The sequence below is a fragment of the Callithrix jacchus genome, chromosome 13 (genome assembly GCF_049354715.1).
Source record: "Callithrix jacchus isolate 240 chromosome 13, calJac240_pri, whole genome shotgun sequence".
Lineage (NCBI taxonomy): Eukaryota > Metazoa > Chordata > Mammalia > Primates > Cebidae > Callithrix > Callithrix jacchus.
Window position 1 is genome coordinate 64804421 of NC_133514.1, and position 27646 is coordinate 64832066.

The following is a 27646-nucleotide window of genomic DNA, read 5'->3' on the forward strand; positions in this document are numbered from 1 at the left end:
CTAATAGCATTCTTTCTCAAACTTTTCCAACAAATTAGAGAGGAGAGAAGACTTCCTAACGCATTCTATAAAGCCGGCAAAACCAGTACAAGCCAGACAAAGACACTGCAAGAAAACTACAGACCAATATCCCATATAAACACTGGTGCAAAAATCCTTATATTAGTAAACCACATTCAGCAGCATGATAAAGGGATCATATACCATGATCAAGTGGGATTTATGCTTGGAATGTTAAAGATGGCTCAACATAGGAAGATGAATAAATGTAATACACCACATTAACAAAATAATGGGGAAAAGCTACATGATCATTCCAATGATCAGAAAAAGCATTTGACATAACTTAACACCCTTTCATGATAAAAATACTCAATAAACTTGGAATAGTAGGGAACTACCTCAATGTATAAAAGCCATATATGAAAAACCCACAGTGAATATCATACTCAATGGTGAAAGACTGAAAACTTTCTTCTAAGAACAGGGCAAGGATACCTGCTTTTATCACTTCTATTCAACAAAATTGGAAGTGTTGACCAGAACAGTTAGGCAAGAAAAAGAAAAGACATCCAAATTGGAAAGGAAATAAAAGTTATCTCTGTTTACAGTGATCTTATATGTGGAAAAGATTTCACACAAAAAACCTTAGAACAAATGTAGCAGTTTAGCAGAATGCAGAGTTAAAACACAGATGTACAGCCTGTTAATTGAACAGTCTGTTAACAGTCAATCTTTCCTTTCAGGAAATTGAGAAAACAATACCATTTACAATAGCATCAAAAAGAACAAAATACTTAGGCATGAACTTAAGCAAGGAGATAAGACTTATACATTGAAAACTATAAAATATTGCTGAAAGAAATTAAGACAAACAGCTGGAACTACTTCCCATATTCATGGATTAGAAAATTTAGTATTGTTAAGATGTCAGTACCACCCAGAGAGATCTACATTTTCAGTGAAATTCTGTCAAAATTCTAAAGGTGTTTCTTGCAGAAATAGAAAAATCTATCCAAAAATTCATGTGGAATCTCAAGAGAGCCCCAAACAGCCAAAGCAGTCTTGAGAAAGAACAAAAGTTGGAGGACTCACACTTCCTACTTTTAAGACTTACCACAAGGCAGCAGTAATCAAGGCAGTGTATTGCTCACATAAAGGTAGAAATAAAGACCAATAGAAGAGAATTGAGAATTCAGAAATAAACCTTTGCATTTAAGGTCAGTTGATCTTTTTGGGTCCAAGACAATTTAATAGGAGAAGAGCAATCTTTTAAACAATGATGCTTGGGCAACTTGGATATTCACATTAAAAGAATGAAGTAGGAACCTTACCTAACATTATATGCAAAAATTAATTCAAAATGCCTGAGAATTAAAGGTAAGATATAAAACTGTAAACCTTTTTTTGAAGAAAAAGAGGGCAAAAACCTCACAGCATTCTATGTGGCAGTGATTTCTTGGATATGACACCAAAAGTATAGGCAACAAAAGAAAAACAGACAAATTAGACTTCATGAAAATTAAAAACTTACGTGTATCAAAGGACATCTGTCAGCAGAGAGAAAAGGCAGCCTATGAAATGGAAGAATTTTGAAATGATATATCTGATTAGAGATTAAAATCTCAAATACATATAGAACTCTTAAAACTCAACCTCAAGAAAACCTAAAAAACTCCAGTTGATTTGAATTAGTTGAATAGACATTTCTGCAAAGAATATATATGATTGATAAGTAAGCACATGAAAAGATGTTTAACATCACTAATTATTAGGGGAATACAAACCAAAACCATGGTGAGATACTGCCTTACAGCCATTAGGGTGACTGTTATCAAAAAACTAGAAAAAATATGTCAGGAGGATGTGGAGAAATTAGAACTCTTTGCACTGTTCATAGGAATATAAAATGAAAAGAATATGATAGTTTCACAAAAGATTAAAAATTGAATTACAATATGATCCAGCAGTTCTGCTTTTGAGTATATATCCCGAAGACTGGAAAGGAAGTCTTGAGGAGATATTTGTTCACCTGTGTTCATAGCAGCAGCATTCGTAATAGCTAAAGCATGAAAGCAGCCCAAGTATCCATTGACAGAAGAATGGATGAGCAAAATGTGGTATGTGCTTATAATGGTTTATCATTAAATTTAAAAAGAAAGGAAATTCTGACACTATTAAGATGTGGATGATCCTTGAGGCCAGTATTCTAAGTGAAGTGAGCCAATTACAAAAGGCAATACTGTATGGTTCCACTAAGAAGTATAGATAGTAGTCAAAATCATGGGGACAGAAAGTAGAATGTATGGTGGTTTCCAGAGACTAGGGTAGGAGGAATAGGGTATAGAGTTTCGGTTTTTTCAGTTTTTAATGGGTATAGAGTTTCACTTTTTGCAAGATGAAAAGTGTTCTGGAGATGGATGGTGGTGATGGTTGTACAATGATATGAATGTACTTAATATCACTGAATTGTACATTAAAAATGGTTAAGATGGTAAATTTTATGTATGTTTTGCTGCAATAAAAATATTAAAAAATCTTAATGGTTATTTATTCAACACCCATTTTTATTCTTACTGGTTAATAGGCACTGTGCTAGCTCCTGGAAATAAAGATGACTAAGGTACAGTCATAGTCCCCAAGAAGCTCACAACCAAGTAAAAAAGACTTCAGAACAAATAATTATGCTAGAGTATTAGAAATGGTATAACAGAAATAAATTTTGTGAGAGTCAGGTGAAGTTACACAAGCAAAGTGATGCCTGAGCTGAATTTTATAAGATAACTAGTTTCCAGTCCAACAGGGCAACGAAGAGCATTCCACGTCTAGGGAGTAGTAGCATATGAAAATACACAGGATCCCATAAGTTGGTAAGTTGGAGCCTGCTATCTGAGGGAACTGTGGCAGCAGATGAGGCTGGAATGGTTCACAGAGATAGGCCTCAAAAGGCATTTGTTTTATACATAGTAGAGAGACATTGAAGAGGTTTAAACATAAAATTGGTGCTTTATAGAGAGAATTCTGACTTTGGTGTGAAGAATAGAGTGGGATAAGAAAGTGGAGGGAGGTTGAGTTGTGGTCATTGTCCAGGTAGTAATAATGATGGCCTGAATGAGTTTGTGGTAGAGTTGGAGAAGAGAGAATAGCTTTGAGCGTAAATTGAGAAGTGAAAGCTGCAGAGTTTGATTATTGCTTATAGAGACTCACAGAGAGGAAGCAGTTGACTGTGACTTACAGATACTGATTTTGTTGACCATATGGCCTGTAGTTCTGTCAGCTAAGATTGGCAATACTAAAGAAGAGCAGGTTTTGGAAAATTGAGAGGAGAGAGAATAGGGCAAGAGGGTAGAAAGAAACAAGATCAGTTTTAGATTTAATTTGAGGCCCCTTTACAGATTCTTTGAGATAATCTTGTAGATGACAGCTGTAACCTTGTTTCTTAAAATTCTCTTTGGTACTAGTAACAGGGACAGGCAAATGAGCTGTGTTTTAGGTTTATTTGGAGTACTTAAGATGAATTCAGAAGACAGCAACATAACTTATAAGTTAAGGTCTTATTTATAACTGCAGTTTTCTAATTCAGAAGAGAAACCTGGAAGTAAATTAATTTTGTATTTAATTGTAATTTTCTAATATGCATGTGTGTTTTTCATAATTTAAAAATAGTTTTTAATTATTTCCTTTTGACAAGCATATATATCAGAGTTTGTAATTCTTTGGTGTTCGTTTTTATGTAAATCGTTGACAGAACCTGCATTAAGTTGTTTCAGTAGTGGTTTTCTAACAACCGTAAATGTATGGTGTACTTCATAAATAGTTCCTGTTTTTATTCAGTGTTAGTGGCCTGATGTTCCCTTTTTTAGTAGAAGGTGAATTATAAAATAGTGTTAAAAACTGTAACAGAAAAAAACAAAAAAAAGACTGGAAGGTGGGAAGGTCTTCACTCTAAGATTCTGAATTCTATGTGTTACAAGAGAGATTAATTTGTATATAGGTCTTATTTAAAAAAATTATTTTTTGTAAAACACTTGTTTTTCTGTCATGTTTAAATGTAATGCTACTCAGAGGCACAAGAGTTGAGAGAGAGTGCCAAATCCTAAGGCAAGACCACCAAACACAAGACCACCAGGGAAAAAGTACAAGAGTTGAATCTTAGATATTTCATGTGGTTGTTTGCCAGTTCCGCTCTCAAAATTGATAATAAAAACTGATTCAGCTAGAACTGTAGTAAGGTAGTAATATCCCTGAATTGTAGTTCCCTACCTTTTCATAAATGATTGTCAAACTGTTGTAGATTCCTACATGAATGCTTTTATATTTAATCTGTTTGAGAAAATATAACCAAAAACTACTTTGAGTTCTGTGACTGTTTTTAATGAGCTATTTAAGTGCATTTAATCACAACATTGTTTATCTGTGTTGTCTTTGAAAAGTAATTTAGCTAATCTTGGGTGCCATATGGATTGTCAAACCCCTTGCAAAACTAGGGAGTCCACCAGGGGCTCGCACAGTGGTGTCGAGAACCAGAAACCACTGCTCTTGATGAAGGAAGTCTTAGAGTACCAGTAACAGGGACAGACAAATGGTCGTGGTGGGTATCAGAATTTGCGATGCAGTATTCATATAAATGTGGTACCGTTACACCTAATACTCTTTTCAATCTGCGTCTGGCAAGGCAGTGAGACTTCTTTTCATACTTTTTGGTTTAAACTATGTATACTACCTTCATGGCACAGTGCAGGCATATTTTTCCCCCTTTATAAAGTACTTCAAAAAATGTAAGCAATTGAATCTTCTCATTTCTTCAGAGATAGGCCTGTTACAGGAGGTGAGGAAAATTTGATTCTTCTGAAATAGTTTTAGAATTTTTGATACATGGAATTTTGGTAGTTTGTGCTTCATTTTCATCTTTTAATGGTGTTATTTAATATATTTTTTCTATTCTTGAATATACAGAAAAGTGCATGCTCATCACTTAGAAATAACCAGTGTTAAAGTGTTGATAAGTTGCTGCCCATTAAAGCCAATCGAGATCACATTGTTTGGCATTCTTTTGTTTTTTTCAGTCACACAGCTCATCTTAGTGTGCTTTCTATGTACAAGGCTGCAGTGAGCTATGACTGTGCCACTGCATTCCAGCCTGGGTGACAGAACAGGACCCTGATTCTTAAAAAAAAAAAAAAAAAAGTCTTTGTAAAAATTTTTAAATGGCAAAAAAAGTTGGGTTAGCATCATGGCTGATAAATGAGGAGTGCTGAAAGATTGATAATACAACTGTTAGTTTGATATATACATATAATATGTATATGATATCTTGATCTAAGTTTATCATTTATCTTTGGGAGGTAATCACTACTCAAGTCGGTTTCTAGGTTTAAAAAAATTTTTTTATAGAGTCAGGGTCTCACTTTGTTGCCCTGGTCAGAGTGCAGTGGTGCAATCATAGCTCACTGTAACCTCAAACTCCTGGGCTCAAGTGATCCTCTTGCGTCAGCCTCCCAGGTAGCTAGGACTGCACATGGATGCCACTATACCTGGCTGTCTTTACAAAACAGGATCTTGCTATGTTGCCCAGATTGGACTTGTTGAAAATCTTACTCAAATGTACAATTTACTTGGCCTCCAGTGATCCTTCTGCCTTATCCTCTAAAAGTCCTGGGATTACAGGCATGAGCCACTGGGCCTGGCCAAGTTCTAGTTATTTTGTTGGTTCCATCCTATGTTTCCTTTTCTCAAATTAATCTGCTTCTTGGTGTATTATTACTGCTTCAAGTTTTTTTCTTTCTAAAATATTCACTAATTGAGATTTCAATGCTAATGTTTAGGATAAAGACGGTGATAGAGCCGTTCACCATGCAGCTTTCGGAGATGAAGGTGCTGTTATAGAAGTGCTACACCGAGGCAGTGCTGATTTGAATGCTCGAAACAAGCGCCGACAGACCCCACTTCATATTGCTGTCAATAAGGGTCATCTTCAAGTTGTGAAGACTTTATTGGACTTTGGCTGTCATCCCAGTCTCCAGGTAAATCCTTTAAAGAAATATATCCTGCAGGTATTGGTAGGATCCTATTAAAGGGAAACATTAAGTTCTATGGTAAGCATTCCTTTGTTATCATTCTCATATGGTCATAAATGATACCAAAGGCATAAGATGTTACAAAATTGGCAGCTATTTTTTTTTTGTGTGTGTGTAGCTCTGTCCCTCAGCTATTTTTTTTTTAAGTTTTTTTTTTTTTTTTTTTAGAAAAATCAATAGATTGGGTTTAGATTGGGCAGTGAGAATGGGGACTTCCTTGTAAAAATATCAGCTTATGAATGGATTCAACTTTATTGATCATGACAGTGAGCCTCAACAGTTCATCTTTCATAATAGCTACTTCATAACTACTTAAATTATTTTAATTGTAGCTTTTATTGTAGCTTAGGGACTTTGAATAGTCATTAGTCTAGTCTTTGGAGATTTTCTGTTTTGGAAAATGTATAGGATTTTAGAGTTGATTTACAGTATGACCTAATTTTTGAAGCAGTGGTTGCCTAAGAATTGATTATCCCAGCTACAGTTTTATAACCAGATTAAACCACAGATATATGGAAAATGTAGTCTGTGTTCATTATCTACTTAGTTTGGTTACTAAGCAACTTGTCTTTTGTGTCCAGCCTGGGCAAAAGAGCGAAACTCTGTCTCAAAAAAAAAAAAAAGAAACTTCAGCATGTTTATTGTGTTCTAACTAGATATGAGTATGACTTTCCTTACTATAATGTGACCAGTGTTTCTTGCTTGTATTTTTATTAATTTTTTTTTAATTTTTGGAGATAGAGTCTCGCTCTGTCATCCTGGCTGGAGTGCCGTGACACGATCATAACTCACTGCAGCCTTGAACTTCTGGGCTCAAGGCATTCTTCTGCTTCAGCCTCATGAGTAGCTAGGACCATAGGTGCACACCACCACACTTGGCTAATTTAAAAAATTTTTGTAGGGACAGGGTCTCGATACGTTGCCTAGGTTGGTGTTGAACTCTTGGCCTCGGATGAGTCTCCCACCTCAGCCTCCCAAAGGGCTAGGTTTATGGACATGAGCCAGCATGCCTGGTCTTTGCCTGTATTTTTATATTTATCACAGATAGTGCTCTTTTATTGGTATTTGTTGGATATGGTCTCTGTTTCTGTTTGCTTAGCTATTTGGTATGAATATTACTGTTACATGAGATGATTAATTGAAGAACTAATGAAAATCTCTTTAAACTTAAAGGATTCTGAAGGTGATACCCCTCTTCATGATGCAATAAGTAAGAAACGTGATGATATCCTAGCAGTTCTTTTGGAAGCTGGAGCAGATGTTACCATCACAAACAATAATGGATTTAATGCTCTACATCATGCTGCACTACGGGGAAATCCCAGGTATGTCACCCTTTACTATTTTAGGTGCAATTCAAAAATATTTTTCTACTGCTGATTCTCTTTTTCTGATACTGATTAAGAAATAATTTTGACTATTTTAGTATTTTAAATCATTTTGAAGGTTTGAGAAAATCATGCCTTTATTTAGTATGTTAGTTTTATATGATGATTATTTGGTTGTTAATCTAATACAAGTATTATGAAATAACTATTTAAAGTTATATTAAATTTGGATATAAAATATCAGAAATACTGTTTTCTTTCTAAAGATTTAATTAAAATGCATTTCATTTTGACATTTATGTTACTTCAAAATAATTCCCAAGGTGTCCTCTAATCTCATGTTACATTTGCATAATGATTTTTTTTTTAAACTTAAGACTAAATGAATATTAAGTCACCTAACTCCTTATTAATAATGTAATTAGTGATATAAACTTCCAGTGTCGCTATACCCTCATCCATTGTTACAGCAGTACTGTACTACTGAAAAATGTTATTTGCTGGTTGAAGTTTGCGAAAGACTGCTTTTGGAGAATCACATTCTTTATAAAGGATCTGCAGTGCCCCAGAGAATGGGAAAATCCTTAGGGATTTCCATGAACTCACTTTTTGGAACAACTTTACCTTAAGCATTTTAGGGCATTAGATGTCTTCTGTTAATATAAGATATATAAGTTGAGTCAAACTTATATATCTCGACTAAGGAAAATGTTCACTTTGATTTTTATTTTGATAATTTTATCTATTCTGAGCACTTATTCTTTGGTTCCTTACTGTATTTTTGTATCATGTTACCTTTTTTTTTTCGGATTTTTTTAAGTTTCTTAGGATCACCACTAGAGGGTGACCACAGAAAACAAAAGGATTTTATTGCTACTGCTTATTGGTAACTGTAACAGTGGGTATATAATGTAGGATGAAATGAATGACCATATTTTAGATTACATAATGATTTTTTTTCCCAAATTGCAAATATTTGAACTTTTCAGATTTTGGCATTATGAAGGAGACAGTAGTATTATATTTTCCCTGCCCTTCAAACAGAAGATTATGATAGCACTTACCGTGTGCCAGCCTCTGCAGAGGCTTTACATGCATCATCTCACTTAATCCTTTCAACAGCTTTTTGAGGCAGGTGTTAATATCCTCATTTTATAGGTGAAGAATATGAGCTTACAGAGATGAATTTAATTATCCAAGAACATGTAGCTGATTACTGAAGCAGCTGTAACTTGAGCAAGGTCTAGGTGACTTTAGAATCATAACTGTTAAATCACTTTATATCACTTTTACTCTATTATGGTCTGTTTGTGAAGCAAAACCAAAACACACGGGCAGTGAATGTATCAATACCTCCTTCCTCTTGCTATCTCATTGCTTAGGGCTGTCTTTGACTATTCTCTCACCAATTTTCAACTTTCAACTAGTTTTAAAATTTTATTTATTTTACCAATCTTTCCAACCCATTCAATTCTGTTCCCACTGTTGCTGAACCAATTAGGTACTCACCACATTTACCTAGACTATTATAATATTCTTCTAATTTTTTTCTTTGATTTCAGTCTTATCCCTGATTTAATTTTTATGCATTTACAAATTATCATTCATTCTGAAAGCATAGGTCTAAATGGCTCTCTTCCCATTTGCCAACTTCAGTTTTTGTCTATTAACATAGAATACAATCTACACACTTTGGCTTGGCATTCAGACCCGTATTCTGTGTGTCCTGAGTCTGTCTGACTTTATCTCCTGCTAATTAAAATCCCTCAGGCTGCCTTGTTCTTTATCTATTCTCCTTTCCTAAAATATGCTGTCCACTTTCTTCTTCCATTTTTTTGAAGCATTTTCTTTCATTGGGATGCCCCATCCTGCTTCTTTATCTTAACCATCTTTCTTCCAGAGCTGCCCCCAATGTCATGATTGGAATTATTTTGTTTGCTCTGTACTTCCTTGTTCTATGTTCTTATTTATTGTACTTACTATCCTCTGCTTAGTGCTGAGTTACTATGTGTATTTCTATCTTTCTCTTAAAATCGTGGGCATTCATATTCATCTGTTCATGCTCCACATGCTCTGACTATACAAGGCATTCAATAACTGTTAATGTTCCTTTGACAGTGAGGACACTGTTAAATATCACAAGATGTTGTATGATCAGTTGTGGAATGAATTCTGTGGAGAAACTGTGTTAGGAATTCAAACAGCAATTGCTTCACATTAGAAGGGTCAAAAAAATCTTATTGAGGAAATGTAGAATTTATTGAGAAAATATGAAATCATAAAGTTTAGGATAAATTGAGACTTGAAGTCTTCAGGAAAAAAATATTTTTTAAATATTTTGAGTTGTTTCATTTTTATTGAGTAGGCGTAGTATATTCAATAATGTTAAGCCTATACAAGGAAGAGAAAATTTACTTCTATTTTCTTCAATTCTTGCATAAATCTTGAGGGTTCCCCTGAAAATTTAAAACAGCAACTCTTCCAACCAGATATTTGGTGTCAGGTGACATTTTAAAAAAGAAAAGAATGCTTTTATTCTTCAACAAAGTAGTGCTTCAGTTAAAGCTACATGACTTCTTGATTCCTACTTCCTTAAGGCATTTTAGGTAGTTGTGACTATGGATTGCCAGATAGTGTGTGATTTTAATTGGACACTGAAGAGTATCAGAAGATGACACAACTTACATTATCAGCTGTAATTGCAAATTGTGATGTTTTGAGTTCTTTTTTTCATACCTAATTTCTTTTTCTTACGGTTGATTTTTTACCGCCTGTACTAACCAGTGATATCAGAAGATAGAAGGAACCATTTTTAGTGTACTTGGAATTAAAAACAGCAACCAATATTTTTGTCCTTCATATTGTAGAAAACCAGTTGGGTGTGGTGACGTACATCTGTAATCTCAGCAACTTAGGAGGCTGAGGCAGGAAGATTGCTTGAAGCCAGGAATTTGAGATCAACCTGAGCAATGTAGCAAGACACTGTCTCTGAAAAATTAGGCTGGGCATGGTGGCTCATGCCTGTAATCCCAGCACTTTGGGAGGCCGAGTTGGGCAGATCGCTTGAGGCTAGGAGTTTGAGACCAGCCTGGCCAACAGGGTGAAACCCTGTATCTACTAAAAATACAAAAATTAGCCAGATGTGGTAGTGTGTACCTGTAGTCCTAGCTACTCGGGAGGCTGATTCATGAGAATTGCTTAAACCCGGGAGGCAGAAGATTTAGTGAGCCAAGATCATGCCACTGCACTTTAGTCTAGGTGACAGAGCAAGACTCTGTATTAAAAAAAAAAAAAAATTAGCTGGGTGTGGTGTCACGAACTTTGGGTCTCAGCTACTTGGGAGGCTGAGGCGAGAAGATCACTCAAGCCCAGAAGTTTGAGACTGCAGTGAGCTATGATCATGCCACTGCATTACAGCCTGAGCAACAAAACAAGACCCTGTCTCTTAAAAAAAAGAAAGAAAGAGGGCCAGGCGCGGTGGCTCACGCCTGTAATCCCAGCACTTTGGGAGGCCGAGGCGGGTGGATCACGAGGTCAAGAGATCAAGACCATCCTGGTTAACATGGTGAAACCCCGTCTCTACTAAAAATAAATAATAAAAAAAAATTAGCTGGACACGGTGGCACATGCCTGTAATCCCAGTTACTCAGGAAGCTAAGGCAGGAGAATTGTCTGAACCCAGGAGGCAGAGGTTGCGGTGAGCCGAGATTGCGCCATTGCACTCCAGCCTGGGTAACAAGAGGGAAACTCTGTCTCAAAAAAAACAGGAAAGAAAGAAAGCAAAGAAAACCAGATATAGCATATTATTATTTCTGGAACCTGATGAAGTATCTGGATGCCCTATAGTTTGAAGACTGTCCTTTGAAGTCTATATTTCAAAGGTGCAGATCAATATAGATTCTAGATTTCAAAACTGATCTTGATGTTTCCTCATAGTGTGATAGTAACTGAAATAAACACATTAAGAGAAAAACAGTTATAACGCCATTTGTTGTTGTCTTTTAGAATTGTGGAAGATATAAATTTTTGCTGTAGGACCCTGAGTAAATAGAAATTACACCATGTTTTAATATAGTAATTTTGTTTTTTAAGAAGTCTTAACTAAGAACAATGCTGTTTTTCTATTCTAATAGTTAATATTTATAGGCATGTTTCCCCCTAGACTTTAGCCATATTTATCATCTCTTAGTATATAGGTAAAATTTCAGATTTAAAGCAAGAGCAGAAATTATTTCTGCTGATAAAGGTGAAAACCGAATTTCTTTAGAGTAGCATAATCAGCATGTTACTTAGGTACTTTCTGTAAAGATGCTGCATTTTTAGCTAAGTTTTTAGAGCTCCCTGACAGGCGCGAAAATAAATTAGTCAGCAGTATTCTCTGCAGAGCTGGCAAAACAATCAATAGGTATTTTGGAAGTACAGGTAGCATTAATATAATTCTAAAGTTACTTTATATGGTATTATTTACAAATTTTTCTTTAATAGAAATTGAATGTAAAAAGTAAAAGTAAAATATGAGTGAATCACCTGATGTGATATATATTTGTTATGTTTTTAGGCTGGTACTAAGATAATTTCACAGGCATTTCTTATTTACTTACTAAGTCCCACAAAGACACATATTAAAAATCTTACTGAATATGTGATCAACTCATAGTTTTCCCTCTAGAATGTTATGATGCCTTTTTTACTTTTTAAATTCTGAAATATAGTCTGTAAACAAGACTATGTTGACTATTTGAAGATTTGATAAGCTGCACTGTATTTTGGTGTTTAATGCTTTCCTTACAACTGTGAACATGCTGAGTGCTATCTACAAGATATAGGTCAGTCTATTGAGTAATAGGATACTTAGAGTGTGCCCATTTTCTCTAATGTATACTCATGCATCTACTCTCAAACACTATATGTCTTGTAATACATAAATGTTTTTACTGTGACTGAGAGGTAATGAATAGCAAGAAGAAGATCTTGAATGAAGTTATAAGATACATATTTATATGTATCTCCTTTTGCCCACAGTCTTTTAGAGAATGATTTTCATTTTGAAACGGAGTGGTCAGGAGTTGAGAATGTGTGAACATCTAGGTTTTTAAACGACTCTTGTCTTCAGTAATCTTTATTAATTGCTGAAATGTTTGTCTCTATTAAATAATATTAAATTATCTATGGCCTTATTGAAATCATTAAGAAAATTACACTGATGTTATTTTCCTTTCCTTCAGTTTATCCCCACTGAAGGAGAATATTATGTATATATATATATTTTTTTAATAAGGGACAAAGAAGACAGTGAGGAGAGTCAAAGTATTTATCACTAGCAGAGTTTTTATTTTACAGCTGAGAAAACAAATATGGAAAGGTGAAATATTTCATAAGTAAAAAGCAGTGATGCTTAGCATTTTCTTTCTTTTTTGAGGACTAAATACCTTTGGTTCAGGGTCAGAAGAACTAGATACTGTTTTAAGCCTCTCCACAAGATTTTCTATAGTATCATCTTTTTTACCTTACCTGCTAACATTTGGGTAAATAATGGTAAAATTAAAGGCCAATTCTATGGAAGATAGTGACTAAACATTTCTACAGTGTTATCTTATATAATAATGTTATAGTTTTCTTTAATCCAAAATATGCACACATCCATGTAAACCACACTGTACAATCCCATTCTGTTTTCAGGTGGCTTTTAGGTGACCTTTCCAGATGCTTGCTTTCTTTGAAGGAAGTTTTTTGTTGTTGTGTTATTATAAAGCATAGCCTACATTTTATTACCAGTTCATTTATTTTCTGAAGGATAAGAAATTTAATACCAAGAGATTATAAGTAAAATTTTTATTTGAAATCCTTAAGTCATCCACACATTTTTCATAATGGTTTTTATAAACATCTTCAACCAGTCTAGCTTTTCCAGGTAGAATTAACAGTAACAAGTTATTTGATTTTAATCACAGTCTGAATAATTTAAATAAGTTGAAATTAGTTGACAAGTAATTGTTATTCACAAATGAAAATGTAGGTTGTCCTGTAGTAATCAATGCATAGCTACAGCTGGTTGAAGGGGACCAAATCCATTGAAGAGGCGATTTGGTTCCATTTTACCAGCTCTAGCAAAGCATTGTAGGGCTACTAGTTTGGGATCCAAAACAGTTAAATGCTTTTCATTGGTAAAATTACAATCATGGACCTTCTACAAGTGTTAGAAATTACATACCACTGCTTTAGTCACTAAATACCAAATTTTCCATTCTGAAGTCTCTTTCCTAGTCTTTCCTACACTTAATGGTTTAAAAGTCTTTTCCTTTTAACACATTACTGCATTAAGGAATGATCAATGTACATCTTTATTTTTAACATCTTTGCTTGATTCTTTTTCTTTTTCTAATCTTGTCCACAGCTGAAATCTTACGATAATTCTTAAATGTAGACAATAAGCTGTTTCAAAACCAATAGTATTTAAAGGAACAAATAGACCTTGATGTATTTTAGAGTAGTGTTTTCCATTTATCACTAGGCAGTAAGCTAGATTACTTAAGTAAATCTAATAGGTTGGGGAAGAGTTCTGTTAGTCACTCCCTTCTTAGCATTATAGTTGAGGACTAATAACAAATTGTTGACAGTAGGTGGATCAGTGGCCTTAAGCAAGTACCTCTGCCCTTTGATTTATAAATAGATCACATGTGTATTCAGTGTATTGCTTGGACTTGTGTTGAAAGGAACTACCATGCATGCCAGTTTTTCTTTGTTTTTGCTTACGTAGTGTTACTAATCATAGGTTAGTAATTTAACCCTTTTAAAGATCTATTTCCTTGACTAAGTTCTTTGTCATTTTGGGTACAGATTGCCTAGTTACTTCTCATTATCGACTTAGTAATACATTGACTTATGGTGGTTAGCTGCAATCCATGAATACAAGTATTAAAATCTATTGTGTGAATAATACTTGAAAAATCAGAGTAAATGTTTGTTATAATGTGGTTTTACTGTTAATTTCAATATCCTGGGAGGTGTGCTTTTTGAAAAATACTTGCATAAAATAAAAGTTTGATAAATTATAATTTGCCTATAAAGTTAAGTGCTCTCAGAAAAATAGAGTAGAGAAGTATTCCTTACAGTTACTGTTTTAAACTAAACTGGGAAGTCAACACTAATTCAGGCAATATGCAAATGATTCTTATATTAAGTATATTTTGCATCTGTTGGTTAAGTGTCATGCTGCTGGTGAAATTAATGTAACTACAATTCTTTTTCATCATTTATTCTAGTAGAAGTGAAACAGGTGTTAAACTGCTTGAACTTAAGTGCTGAAGATAGCAATAACACTGGCTTCTATTTTTACTAGTTATATGGGAGCTGTTTAGCAGATCCAGTTGCTCAAGTGTGCTTTTGGATGGCAGTTCAGTTGCATATACTGGCCATATCGGGGCAAGGAGAGGCCATGGGAAAAAAATAGTACAACATTTGATAATGTCAGCATCTGTTATCCCTGTCAGGGAGACAGTTGAATTTGAGTTATACCAGTGTCAGCAGATGCCCAGAGTTTAATATGTACTCAGTTAAAAATGAACAGCTGATCTAAGTGATAGATGTGACATTTTTGAGTGATTGAAAATACTCTTAGATATGTTAAGTTAAATTTGTAAGCACCAGAATCAGTATATAATTTTACTTTTGAAAATGAAAGCCTGTCATTTTATTTTCTAAGGATTATTTATATAGTCTTAATATTATAGCAAAGAGATTCTTAGTTGCTGGGATGGTTAAGAAGGATTATTAAACAACTTGTATACCTATAGAAGACCAATATAATTAATTGTTCATTATAAAACACAAGTAGAGTAATACCCTTTGAGTAGTTTTATGGAAGAACCTCTACTTTTGAGGTATATAATTTGAGTTCTTGGTATTTAGGACCCGTACAGGTAAACTTCCTAAATTGAATATGAATCATGGCCATTCCATTTTGTGGATGATCAGAAGAGCTATGTTTATGTGAATTAAGCTTTGAACTAATTTCTTTGAAAATACAGAACTTTAAAATTAGGTGTCTTTTATAATTTCCAGTAAACATGCAGTAACATATATGATGCCGTGTATAACAGTCATTATCATTCTTTATAATCTGCTGATAAAATGAAAATCATCTTTCTGTTAACTAGTTGTCTTATTAAACAGAGAGAAAATGAACTATAGTTAAATGTATAGTCATTTCTATTCAATTTCTGATACAAAAAATTTAAAATATGCTTTTTATACATGTGCAAATATTTCAGTTGAAATAATATGTTTAGTAAGAAATGGTTAGAATACATGAGTACTACTATTTCTTTTTTTTTTTTTAACTGTCAGTAGCTTAAAACAAGTACTGCTTATAAATTTTGCCAACAGCATTATTAGGAATTTTAAAATAAATAATATACAAACTGTGTGAAATTAAGTATTTTGATGTTTCTAACATAAACAATGGATTGATCATGTTTAGAGAAACTGAATTGTAATTACATAGTACCAATAAAAACAGTTATTCTATCTATATAAATTGGTTCTTGACTATAGTGCCTTCATTTTACATGCCCCCTTTGGAGAAGCAAATTCAAAGATAATACAGATAATAAATTAATTTCTTTTAAATATTTGGTAGTCTGTTACCAATATACTGTGACCCAGAATTTTATCATTTTTCATGCTTAAATCTTACATTTTAATTAATTTTAAGTTTAACTTCACATTTAAAGTAGAGATTGGGTTAAGACCCTGATGAACTTGAGAAGGACAAGGGCCACTTTTTTTTTTTTTTTTTTACAGTAGAGTCTTACTTAAAAGATAGTCTTTAAGAATTATAATTATGATTATAGCTGTCAAAAAGGAAAACCTTTTTAAAACAACAAAACTTTTCAGTTCAGAAATTCCTCTAATATTAATAGATTATACATGTATCAAAATGTGAAGAAATAGCTTATTATGTGAATGAAGCCAGCTCTTACTCTCTTATTTTTCTATACAAATAAGTGAGCCCCACTGAGATCAAATTGTAGAGACAGAAAATAGGTCATGTGTATTCCTCATTCTTTTGTGCTAGTAATACTTTTGTCCCTTTTGTAGTCAAATTTTAATAATGAGAGTACTTAATTTAAAAATGTAAGATATATGTTTTAAACTTAGATAATTTAAAAGGAATTTCATGATAATTGAAATCTGCTTCACTGGAACTTCTTTTTCTTCATGAAATAAAAACCTTAGGGATATTTAGTTTAGTTTCTATCTATAAGTAGCAGATAGCCTTTTTTTTTTTTGGTGTTGATATTGCCAAAGGCCATCTGTTCATGACTAGTTAATTTACCTTATGAAGGTCATTTATGTGGAAAGAAGCAAGAGCTTCTGTTAGCTGCAGTTTAATTCTCTCTTGGTGGTTTATTGCCTACCAAAAATACATACTTCTTTACATTCCATAGCATTGTATGTTCATATGGGTACATAAAGAAGTATGTACTCTGAGTAGGTATTACTAAGTTGTTAGCTGTAAAAACATGAAATATTTTATTTTCTTATTTGTTAGTGAAACATTCAGCTTACTAATGTAGAGCAATGGTAAATCATTTGCAGAGACTAATTTATTGAAGACTAAATTTTGTAACAAATTTACCTGAAGCATGGCATTAATGGTTCCATATTCTTGGTGGACATAGACATTCCTAAACATTTGACCAGTTATCTCTTGAACTTTGTCCTGGTTTGATTCTTTTTGCAACAGATTCATAGAATTAGTGAAGTGTTACAGAGTGTATTTCAGAAACAAAATCAGCCTAGTGTTTCTTCAGTCTTCAGAGTGAATTTCTTCTCTTTTTTTGTAGTCTGCTTCTAGATCCTACAGGTAGATAGTAATTAATTAAGTTCAAATTCTTTTTTACAAACTAGGCATGTTACTCAAAACTTAATGAATTAACCAATAAATACTTCTGATATTGACTCCAAAGTTGAAACAAGGAGAAAAACCGGGATGAGTGTGAGTGAATTAAACATTTAAAGATTATGAATTTTTGTTAGTGTTTCATAAGGTCACAGATAAGAACTCATGATCATTTGAAAATCTGTGATTCTTTTTTCTTTATTAGTTCCTTACCTGAAATTTGCACTTTGGTGCTTCTCTTTGGGTTAAGTACAAATACGGTTTGAATACAAATTCAAGTAGATGTAGAAATATCTATTGGTGAGTTTAAGTTGTTTTGATTCTTTAATCTTTTTAGTATACAGGATAATTGTCAGAATCATCAACTTTTAGAAAGTATCACTTCAAAGAACTAAAAGGTTTTAGTCCATGAGCACCTGGGTTTTACCTTGATCATTTACGTGAAAAGAAAATATAGTTGGTAAGAAGGCTTCAGTTATTATGGTATTAGAAGGTTAATTTAAAAGAAAACCTCAAGAAATTTTCAATTTGGCAAAGGAGAAAACAAAGGGCAGGGATAGTAGAATTTCTGCAGCTTATGACAAAAAGCTAGTGCAGCTTATAGAGAGCAAATCAGAATGTAGCAGTAGATAGCCCAGCATTACAGCAGTTTCAGCAATGCAGCATTAGAATTACACCATGCACATTCTGATTTATTTTTGTGGCCAATTAATAGTAAGCATTAAAAAGTATTTTATGATCTGCCAAGTTTCTTGGGTGACTAAACCTTGAAATAGAAGCCAATAGTTTTAAGAAATAAGTATACTTTGGAAGCAGGATGTGACTTACTAGAGATGCAAAATCATCACTCAATCTGAAACGACTAAATCTTTAATAATGTAAATGACAATAATGAATTTGTACATTTTTAGATCAAAAGTTACTGCCATGATATTTGAACGATACTCATTTTTAAACTACATTAGCTCTCAACTTGAATTGTGAAATTAGGCTATGCTTAGATAGAATTTAACTTAACAATGAGAACATATATTGAGTCAATAATAGATAAGCATGCAGAAAGTCATAAGCATCCTTAAAAGTACAGGCCTTGTGGGGCTCTGTTACCTGAAAGCTTAGTGTCATGCAGCATTTGCAGCAGGAAGAAAGGTAATGACCTAGAGAGTCACATCAGCAGCAGCCATCTCATCTTGATTGTTCGTTCACTCTATTCGCTGATTCAGCAATTTCTTTTCATGAGCCGGGTGAAGGAAGGGGATGTGTCAGTGAACACAGAGCCTCACCTTTTAAGATAAATTTGAAAAACAAACGAGCAAACAAAAAACAAGCCTACTTTTTCCTCTCCTCCCCTTTTCCCATTAAAAAAAAAAAAAAAACCACCAAGAAAAAAACTCTGCAATTAAATTGAATCAGCGTTGGCCTTTTGATTTGGAATGTCATATAACACTCTTGCACAGATATGTAGGGAAAGTTAAGCAATTTAAAAAGGCTGCTACAAAGGCGAAGAAAATGAACCTAGTTGTCAGATGAAATGCTTCAGAAGAGGGGACAAAGTTGCAGAAGTTAATTTTATATCTAAAAAAAGACCAAAGAAAAAAAAAAACCAACAAAAACCCCAGAACCCAAACACACCTTACTCCCCCTCCCCCAAGTAACTGTAAACATTCACCCTGTTTTTCTTTGCCCACCAGAATACATTGGGTTCTTCTGACTTCTTAGGAAATAGTCTGCATCTTTCTTGCTTTGAGATTTTTTTTTTTTTTTTTTTTTGGTTTTTAGTTTCCAGGATTAAATGGTAGATCTGTAGTGAAGCTACCTTGTCACATCCAGAGGTCAAGTCTGCAATCGAGGTCAGGACTTCCACATGGTCACTACGAGGCTAACATATTCTTCCTCAGTGACCACAGGCTAAACTGTTACAGCTTTATAGGCAGCTAAGCATTTGAAACATGCACTCCCAGGCAAACAGGCTCTCTTGTGCCTCTCTCTTCCCTGACCATATTTAGTCAACCATAGCAAAAAATAGTCTCTCAGCTGTCGATTGTCGATCCAAAAGCTGAGGAAACCTCAATCTTGCTTTCTGCCTATTGATTGTTCATCCTGCGGTCCAAACACTGCTTTGCCATTTGTCCTGCCCCCTACTTTTTTTTTTTTTTTTTGGGTTAAGCACTGCCAAATAAAGCGGTCTCTCATGTTTCCACTTACATTTCCCAGATTTTCACTGAGCTTGCGCTGAGACTAGGAAAGCCTGATGCACTGTCACTATACTTAGAAGCACTGCAGAGAAAAAAGGAAAGAGGAAAAAAATTGCCCTGGCTAGTAGCAAGATAATCTTTACACAGTTACGGTACAAGCGAAGTCCCTCTACTGCCAAAGTACATTTTATAACCTGATTTTTTGATTGACAAAAAAATGTTATGGATGATGATACTTTATATAGCTAAAGGCCTGAAAGGATTTTGTAGGGTTATCTTTAGAGATAGTTGTTGCCATATACATGCTTTAAAAATTTATTGAATAGTATTTGAATGGAAAATATAGAAATGGTAGGTAGGACCTGTATATTGGTGGTGGAGAGACATCATTAAGGGAGAAGATAGTAGTATGTAAATGAAATCTTGGAAATGCTACTTAAAACAATTCACTGTCAATTTCAGTAAATTTTTTTATAATGCTTTGGTAAAAAACAGGGTCCAGTATGCTTTTGAGTAATTATACAAGTAGAAGTATTCAAATGCGTTTTATTATGAATTCTACTTTATATTCAAATGTGTAGTGTTTTTTCCATCTCTTCTACATTGTCATGTTTCTCTAATTTTCTGAAGTAACTTTTAGGTATGATCATTGCACACTTTACACAGATTGAAATAATCATTAATCTGTCTATAACTGTTACATAGTGTATGACTCAGGAAAAAATTCTTTGTTCTAAATTTTAATAGCATATTCACAACAGATTTTGATATTGAAATTTTAAATCAAAGATAAAAAATAATAAAACATGAAATCCAATAAACCCGTGGAGATATAATTTAAGATCTCACCTAAAATGCCCATGAGAAACCAACTATATCTTGTTTTTAATCCAAATATGTCCCCTTAAGAATCAAGAAAAACCATTATCAGTTTTCTGAACTTATTCACTTATAGAAGTGTGTCCTTCACATTTTTTGTCTGTAGCGTTTAATATCTTAGCAGTTTAATTATTTTGAATGGCTATTTTAAAACATTCAATAAGGAATATTCTTTATTCCTTAACATTAAGGAATGCTTCTTTAGATATTGGGCAGTTTTAAACAGCTTTCCTAAATATTGAAATAATTTTACTTGTATTATAAGAAGATGACATGTCTCAAAGTGTAAAATAAGTTTAGTTTTCTCAAGTACCCCATTTTGTTAATGATTTTGTAGCAGTGAAAGTACTTGTTTTTTAAGCAAACACTTACATAATGTGTTATGTGCCAGGTATTCTAAGCCCTTTATAAATATTAACTCATTTAATTTTCATAACAACCCTATAAAGTGGAATTTTGATTCTTCTCACATTTCACAGATGAAGAAACTGAGGCACAGAAGTTAAGTCATCTGCTGAAGTCACTAGCCATTGTGGTTAGAGCCAGAATTTGAACTCAGATAATTTGGTTACAGACTGGGAGCTCGTCACCACTATGCCACACTGCTCCTCTGATTTGTGATAATGAAATGAGTTGGGGAGTTGTTCTTGGGGACTCAACCATACACAAATATATATTGCTAATATCTTTGCCTTAGTATATTCAGAAAGATAATTGATTATTTGATTATCTGTTTATTCATTGCTTCCATTCAGCAAAACTTTGAGTTTCCCTGTACTAGGCATACAAAGTATACCTTTTTGATCAAAGCATGTTCAAGTTGTATAGTAACCTGCTTTTAGCATGCCCAAAAGAATTACTGGCAGTTAATCAACTTTCTTAATAATTTTTTTTTGAATTCTGGATGAATCCACTTTATTTGAGGGATTGTTCATTAATTTAGCAAGCATTTATTGAACACCTAATATGTGCTACAGTGCTATTTGAATGTTGTTTTGCTTTAAGTAATACTAATATGTAGGCCTTCACAATTTAGCCAGTAGGGTTTGGGAAAATGTTGCCTGCCTCTGAAGAAAGATTGCAAAGCATGGCAGGCCCTAAAAATTGACCCAGTGCCATTCGAATACTACATACCAATGCAGACAGCTGCTTGTCCCCTCTACTTCTTAGAACTCATTTGTTCATCATTCAGCAAACGTTTGAGTACTATCATGTGCCAGGGATTATGCTAGGCACTGCTATTAGTTGTTCCGGAACTTAATGCTTCTTTGGCAGTGTTCACAAATGCCTGCTTAACTGGTAGTAAGATCTTATCTTTAAAACATCCATATACTTAACCTCTTGGAAAACAACCACATTGAGCATTAGGGAAAATATCTCCAAATCTCATATACTTCGCTCCACAGGTGAGACAGTCTATTGGCACCTTTATCCCAGTAACTCTAAGGACTTCAGTGCTTGCAGCTTAACAGTCTCCTCTTAATTAACTAAAGTGCTGCAGGGAACAGTCTCCAGCTGTCTTTGTACTTTTAGTGTGTCTTCCTAAGATTCCCTGACCCATGGAAAGAAAGGAGACGGGCTGCTCTGAACTACTGCTGTGGACATGAGAGTGAGAGGACCAGAGACTGTTTTGCCTAACTTTTCCTTAGCTCACCTTGCAGACTAGGCCCAAAGATGACCTCTTTTTTTGAGGCCTTGTATTATTATTTGTTTCTGTTTTCTTGAGGGTGTTGGCAATTTTTGATCAAGATGAGAGGGCTCTAGGTCTCTGTTCAAATAATTTATGTTACTTCACCCTCAAGGAAGTGAAGTATAACTTCCTGCTCCTTAAATATGGGCTATACATAGTTACTTCCTTCCTAAGAGCATAGTTTAGAGACAGGGAAAAAAGAATGTTTACATTGGAGAAACATAATGAACACTACTTCAGCCAGGTGATCAGGGTTAACTTGTAGAGTTGTATGGCATGTTGATAGTATGTACCCTTGGTGTGATGTCGTTAAATGGCACTTTATCTCTGTGGCCTTCTTCCCAAGAACCCCATAGCACAGTGTAATCATGAGAAAAGCATCAGACAAATTCCAACGGTTATTCTACAAAATAACCCATTAGTACTCTTCAAAACTATCAGACTCATCAAAAACAAGGAAAGTCTGGGAAACTGTCACAAAGGGAGCTAAGGAGAAAAGACAACTAAATGTAATGTGGTATTCTGGAGCAGAGAAAGAACACTGAATGAAACTAAGGAAATCTCAATGAAGTATGGACTTTGGTTAAAAACAGTGCTTCAACATTAGTTTATTAATTGTAACAAATGTACCATACAATGTAAAATGTTAATAATAAGGATGGGGGGGTATATGGGAATTCTGTACTAGCTTTGCAATATGCTATAAATCTAACATTGCTCTAAAATAAAAAGATTATTAAAAAAATTAATCCACCCACTCCTGGCTAGTTGACCCTTGCGTTAGTTTTGATATGGGCTATATGCAGTGTTTCTCCACAGCTCAGTAAATCAAGTCGATTTAGCTGTAATTGATTTCAAGAAAATATTAGGTGTAGTCTCATGTTCTTTTAAACGTGTATTAAAGGCAGGGAAGTATATTTTACAATAAGTTTTTTATCAAAATTTAAAAAGATTTACTTAAAAAGAATTTGTGAAAATTGAGAAATGGTCAGATTTGTGTTGGGTGGTATAGAGAATAGATGTGGAAGGGAGACTGTTACAAATGTCCTGAGGAAAGAGAATCACAGCCTAGTGAAAGAGTGTTGGGGGCCGCTGGGAAGAACGGTTTTAGTTTGAAAAGGGAGAATCAGCAGGACAAATTGAATGTGGACGTAATAGGGGAAAGGGTCTAGAATGATTCCTTGGTTTCTGAGTAGAATGGCTGATTAAATGGTAACAAAGGTAACCAAGATCAAGAATAAAGGAGGAGTATTGGGAAAGAGGAGAGAGGCAAAGAGGAATTTGTACTATGTTTGAGTATAGGTCTGTCATCTTAGAGTTGTCATAATACTATTATATTGAAGAGTTTGAGACCCTATACTGAAACATTTTTACATACATTATCTCATTTAATTTTTACAACAGCTTTAGTGTGTGTGTGTGTGTTTGTGTGTGTGTTTTGAGAGAGAGTCTCACTCTGTCCCCTAGACTGGAGTGTAGTGGTGCAATCTTGGCTCACTGCTAACTTTTGCCTCCCAGGGTTCAAGAGATTCTCCTGACTTAGCCTCCCAAGTAGCTGAGATTACAGGCATACACCACCATGCCTGGCTAATCTTTGAATTTTTTGTAGATATGGGTTTCACCATGTTGGCCAGGCTGGTCTTGAACTCCTGGTCTCAAGTGATCCACCCGCCTCAGCTTCCCAAAGTGCCACCTGCCTTGGCTTCCCAAAGTTTCATGTTATGGGATTATAGGCGTGCGCTACCACACCTGACCCTTACAGGTATTTTGGTATTAGGTATGACCCTTATCAGTTTTGGTATTAGGTATGAATCATGATCAGTTGTTTTAGAGATATGAGCTAGAGATGTTATAGTTGAGAATGCATAGTGAGGGCTTCACAGGGTCCAGGTTTGGGCATTAACTTTATAGATCCAGAAGTAATTGGACTTGGGATAACATTATTTAAGCTTGTAAGAGATTGATATGTAAGTCAGAATGTCAAATTACCATTTACAGAAAGAAATATTGCTAAGTATAGTTCTCAAAATAGCTAATCAGTAGATTTTATTTTTCACTTGCTGGGGGAGAAAACAATTCTACTCTGAAAAGTTAAACTAAAATTGGAAATTGACTGGTGAGCAGGACATTTGATTGAATGATCTTAACAGTATCATTAACCTGTGATAATATTCCATGTGATGATATAGCATTCTACTGCAGGGCACAAAAGAATACCACGGTTGCCTGTCAGGAGACTTTCTCTGTGGATAATTTTGAGGATACATAGACAAATTCTTTTTCTCATTACTTTTCCAGGTTTCACACAAACCATTTTTTCTCTCTCTTTTAAAACCAGTTATTATTTTCCAGACAAAGACACATGGTTTTCATCTTTTTTTAATTGTAATTCCATCCTGGTGATTTAACTTTTAGCTTAATTGGACTTCTGGATCTCCTCTTCTACAAATCTTTTTCTCTAGCTGCTATCTGTATGTTTTATTTACTTAACTGTTATTTGACGTAGTCACCTCATTTGCCAATAGAACATTGTTTCTATGGGAAATCTCAAATCACCATTTCTATTTAAAATACCTTGCTAGTGTTTTAACAATTTATTTAATCAGTTTAAAATGAGGCGTTTCTATTAAATAGTGCCACATTGTTTTTCAATTTTTATTTTTATCGTGTATTTCTTACTCAGTGTTTTAAGGGGAATAAAGATGGTATTTTAATTCTGATTATTTAATATCGTAATTTGCAATTTTTATGTAAAAATTGTCATCTGACTGTTCTTCCTTACCTTTTTCATTGGTAATTACTATTGATACTGAACCTGAGAGATTCCACAAAGCCAAAGTGGTGCCCTCATTAGGGTATATTTCTTTTCTGTTTGGTTTTTTCCTCTTATGTTTCCTCTTTGTAGCAATTCATTCTATTTTTATTCTGTTTCCCAAATATGACAGTGTATCTACCTCTCAAAATGTCAAAAAGCTAGCTGGGCATGGTGGCATGCACCTGTAGTCTCTGTCAAGGCCAGGCTGGGCAACGTAGCAAGACCTTATCTCTTAAAAAAATTAAATTAAAAAGCTGCATATTAGAGATTTAGAAAAGTAGAGTTTCTGTTTGTCTCTAAGAGCATGATATTTTTAAAGAGAAATATCTTCATTTGATTGTTGCAAAAGTTTATTTTTCTAAAGAAAATAAATATATCAAATTACATAAATATAGAAATAATATGAATTTAACTTTCAGTGCAATGCGTGTTTTACTATCTAAATTACCAAGACCATGGATTGTGGATGAGAAGAAAGATGATGGTTATACTGCCTTACATCTGGCTGCCCTTAATAATCATGTAGAAGTGGCTGAACTGTTGGTACATCAGGTAAGAAAAGAGTTAATTTTTTTTTTTAACAATTTGGGACCATTGCCATTCATTCATTTATTACTTTATAAATTGCCTATTAACAGGTTACAGTAAACCTCATGATGATGAAAATTCAGATATAATACATATTCTGTCTTCTTCCTAATACCTTTTAAATGCAGGGTATATGAGAGTGAGTCCCTCAGTTCCCAGGATTTCCTCTGTACAGTCTTCCTGGATTGGTCCTATGAAATGGGCATCAACTAACAGGGATTTCCCAGAATTGCTGCCACTGTTACAGAAGTATCATCAACCATAGCACCAAACACCATCCATGTTGATACTTAAACAGTGTGGCCAGTTGTCATCAGACTACAGTTTGCGCTAAGATCAAGGGATTTATTTCACAACTACTGCTGACCCCTGGAATTTATGACTCGATGGCAGTACATGCTCACCTTAGTCATATCCTTTATCTCAGCATAAGATGACTCTACATTTTTATGAGATTGGATTTTGGGGGGAGCCTGTTTTGTAGTTTTAGGATATTTCAGTAATTTCAGCAAATTTTTCATATGCTTCAACTAAAGCATATGCCATTTACATGCACTGAAGTTATCAAATAGTTATCTGTGATTCCTGACTTCAAGGAATTTATAGTCAAGAAGATGAAACAGCAGAAAAATTTAGCAAATAATATATGTAATTAAGTACCAAATTATAAAGTATACATTCCAAAACCTACAGAAATTTGAAGAAATAGTTCAAAAGTTAAGCTATCTTCCCTCACTACTACCTTAAATCTTTACTATTAAAGTTACTGCTCTCTGTTAATTATGATAAATCCTTTTTATTCAAAATCTAAATGACCTTATGCCACTATCATGCTGCATTACTTGTTATTGCCTTATAGTAAGTCTTGAAATCAGGTAGATTAAATCCTCTTTGTTCTTCTCCTCAGAATTACTCTAATGTTCTAGATCTTTTGTATTTGCATATAATTGTTTTTTTTTTTTGAGATGAATTTTGCTCTTGTTACACAGGTTGGCGTGCAGTGGCATGATCTCAGCTCACTGCAACCTCCCCCTCCCAGGTTCAAGAGATTCTCCTGCCTCAGCCTCCCAAGTAGCTGGGATTACAGGTGCCTGCCATCACACCTGGCTAATTTTTTTTTTTAATTTTTAATAGAGATGGGGTTTCTCCAAATTGGTCAGGCTGTTCTCAAACTACTGACCTCAGGTGATCTGCCTGCCTGGATTACAGGCGTGAGCCACTGTGCCCAGTCTTTGTTTTTGAGACTGGGTCTCACTCTGTCACTCAGGCTGGAGTACAGTGGTACAATCATGGCTCACTGCAGCCTTGACCTCCCAGGCTCAAGTGATCCTCCTACCTCAGCCTCCCAAGTAGCTGGGACTGTCGGTGTACCTGGCTTTTATTTATTTATTTATTTATTTGTAGAGACAAGGTCTCATTATGCTGCCCAGGCTGGTCTCAAACTCTTGGGCTCAAGTAATCCTCTTGTCTCAACCTCCCAAAGTACCACCATGCCTTGATCATATAAATTTTAGAATTAGCTTATTAGTTTAATAAAGTCTGTTGGGAGTTTGATTGCTCTTGCATATATTAGATTTATTATCCAGTAGCTTTTGGGGGATGCTATTATAAATTGTATTTTAGCTGGATGTGGTGGCACACCCCTGTAATGCCAGCTACCAAAGTAATATGGGAAAGGACTGTTTCCCCAAAACAGGGCTAAACCAAGTAGATATCCATATACCAAAAACAACAACAACAAAAAATTGAACAAAAACCTTGACTTTACTTCACAACTTATCCAAAAATTAGATGGATTATAGATGTGCACATAAAAGCTTAAACCATAAAGCCAGCCAGGCCTGGTGACTTATGGTTGTAATCTTGACACTTTAGGAGGCTGAGGCAGGAGAATTGCTTGAGTCTAGGAGTTGGAGACCAGCCTGGGCAACATTGTGAGATCTCATCTCTACAAAATATGTATTTTTTTAATTAGCTGGGCATGGTGGCATGTGCCTGTGTCCCAGGTACTTAGGAGGCTGAAATGGAGGATCACTTGATCCTGGAAGGTTGAGGCTTCAGAGAGCCATGATTGTGCCACTGCACTCCAACCTGGGCAACAGAACAAGGCCCTATCTTAAAAACAAAACAGAACAAAATCAAACACGAAAAATGAGAGGAAAACATAGGA

General features: G+C 34.5%; 1 protein-coding gene and 1 long non-coding RNA gene across 2 annotated transcripts in view; one reads left to right on the forward strand and one right to left on the reverse strand.

The window, feature by feature from the left end:
* Positions 1 to 27646, forward strand: part of MIB1 (MIB E3 ubiquitin protein ligase 1) — a 140449-nt gene that overhangs the window by 75927 nt on the left and 36876 nt on the right. Inside the window, exons 11-13 of the mRNA XM_035270722.3 lie at positions 5826 to 6023; positions 7251 to 7402; positions 25308 to 25440. Of these exons, the coding sequence (XP_035126613.1) occupies positions 5826 to 6023; positions 7251 to 7402; positions 25308 to 25440 (483 nt within the window). The remainder of the gene's footprint in view (positions 1 to 5825; positions 6024 to 7250; positions 7403 to 25307; positions 25441 to 27646) is intronic.
* On the reverse strand, positions 13223 to 19208 carry LOC103787589 (uncharacterized). The gene is made up of 3 exons (XR_613280.5): positions 19126 to 19208; positions 18417 to 18592; positions 13223 to 17267 (listed from the first exon to the last, which is right to left on the reverse strand). It is a non-coding gene; the product is annotated as an uncharacterized LOC103787589 (long non-coding RNA).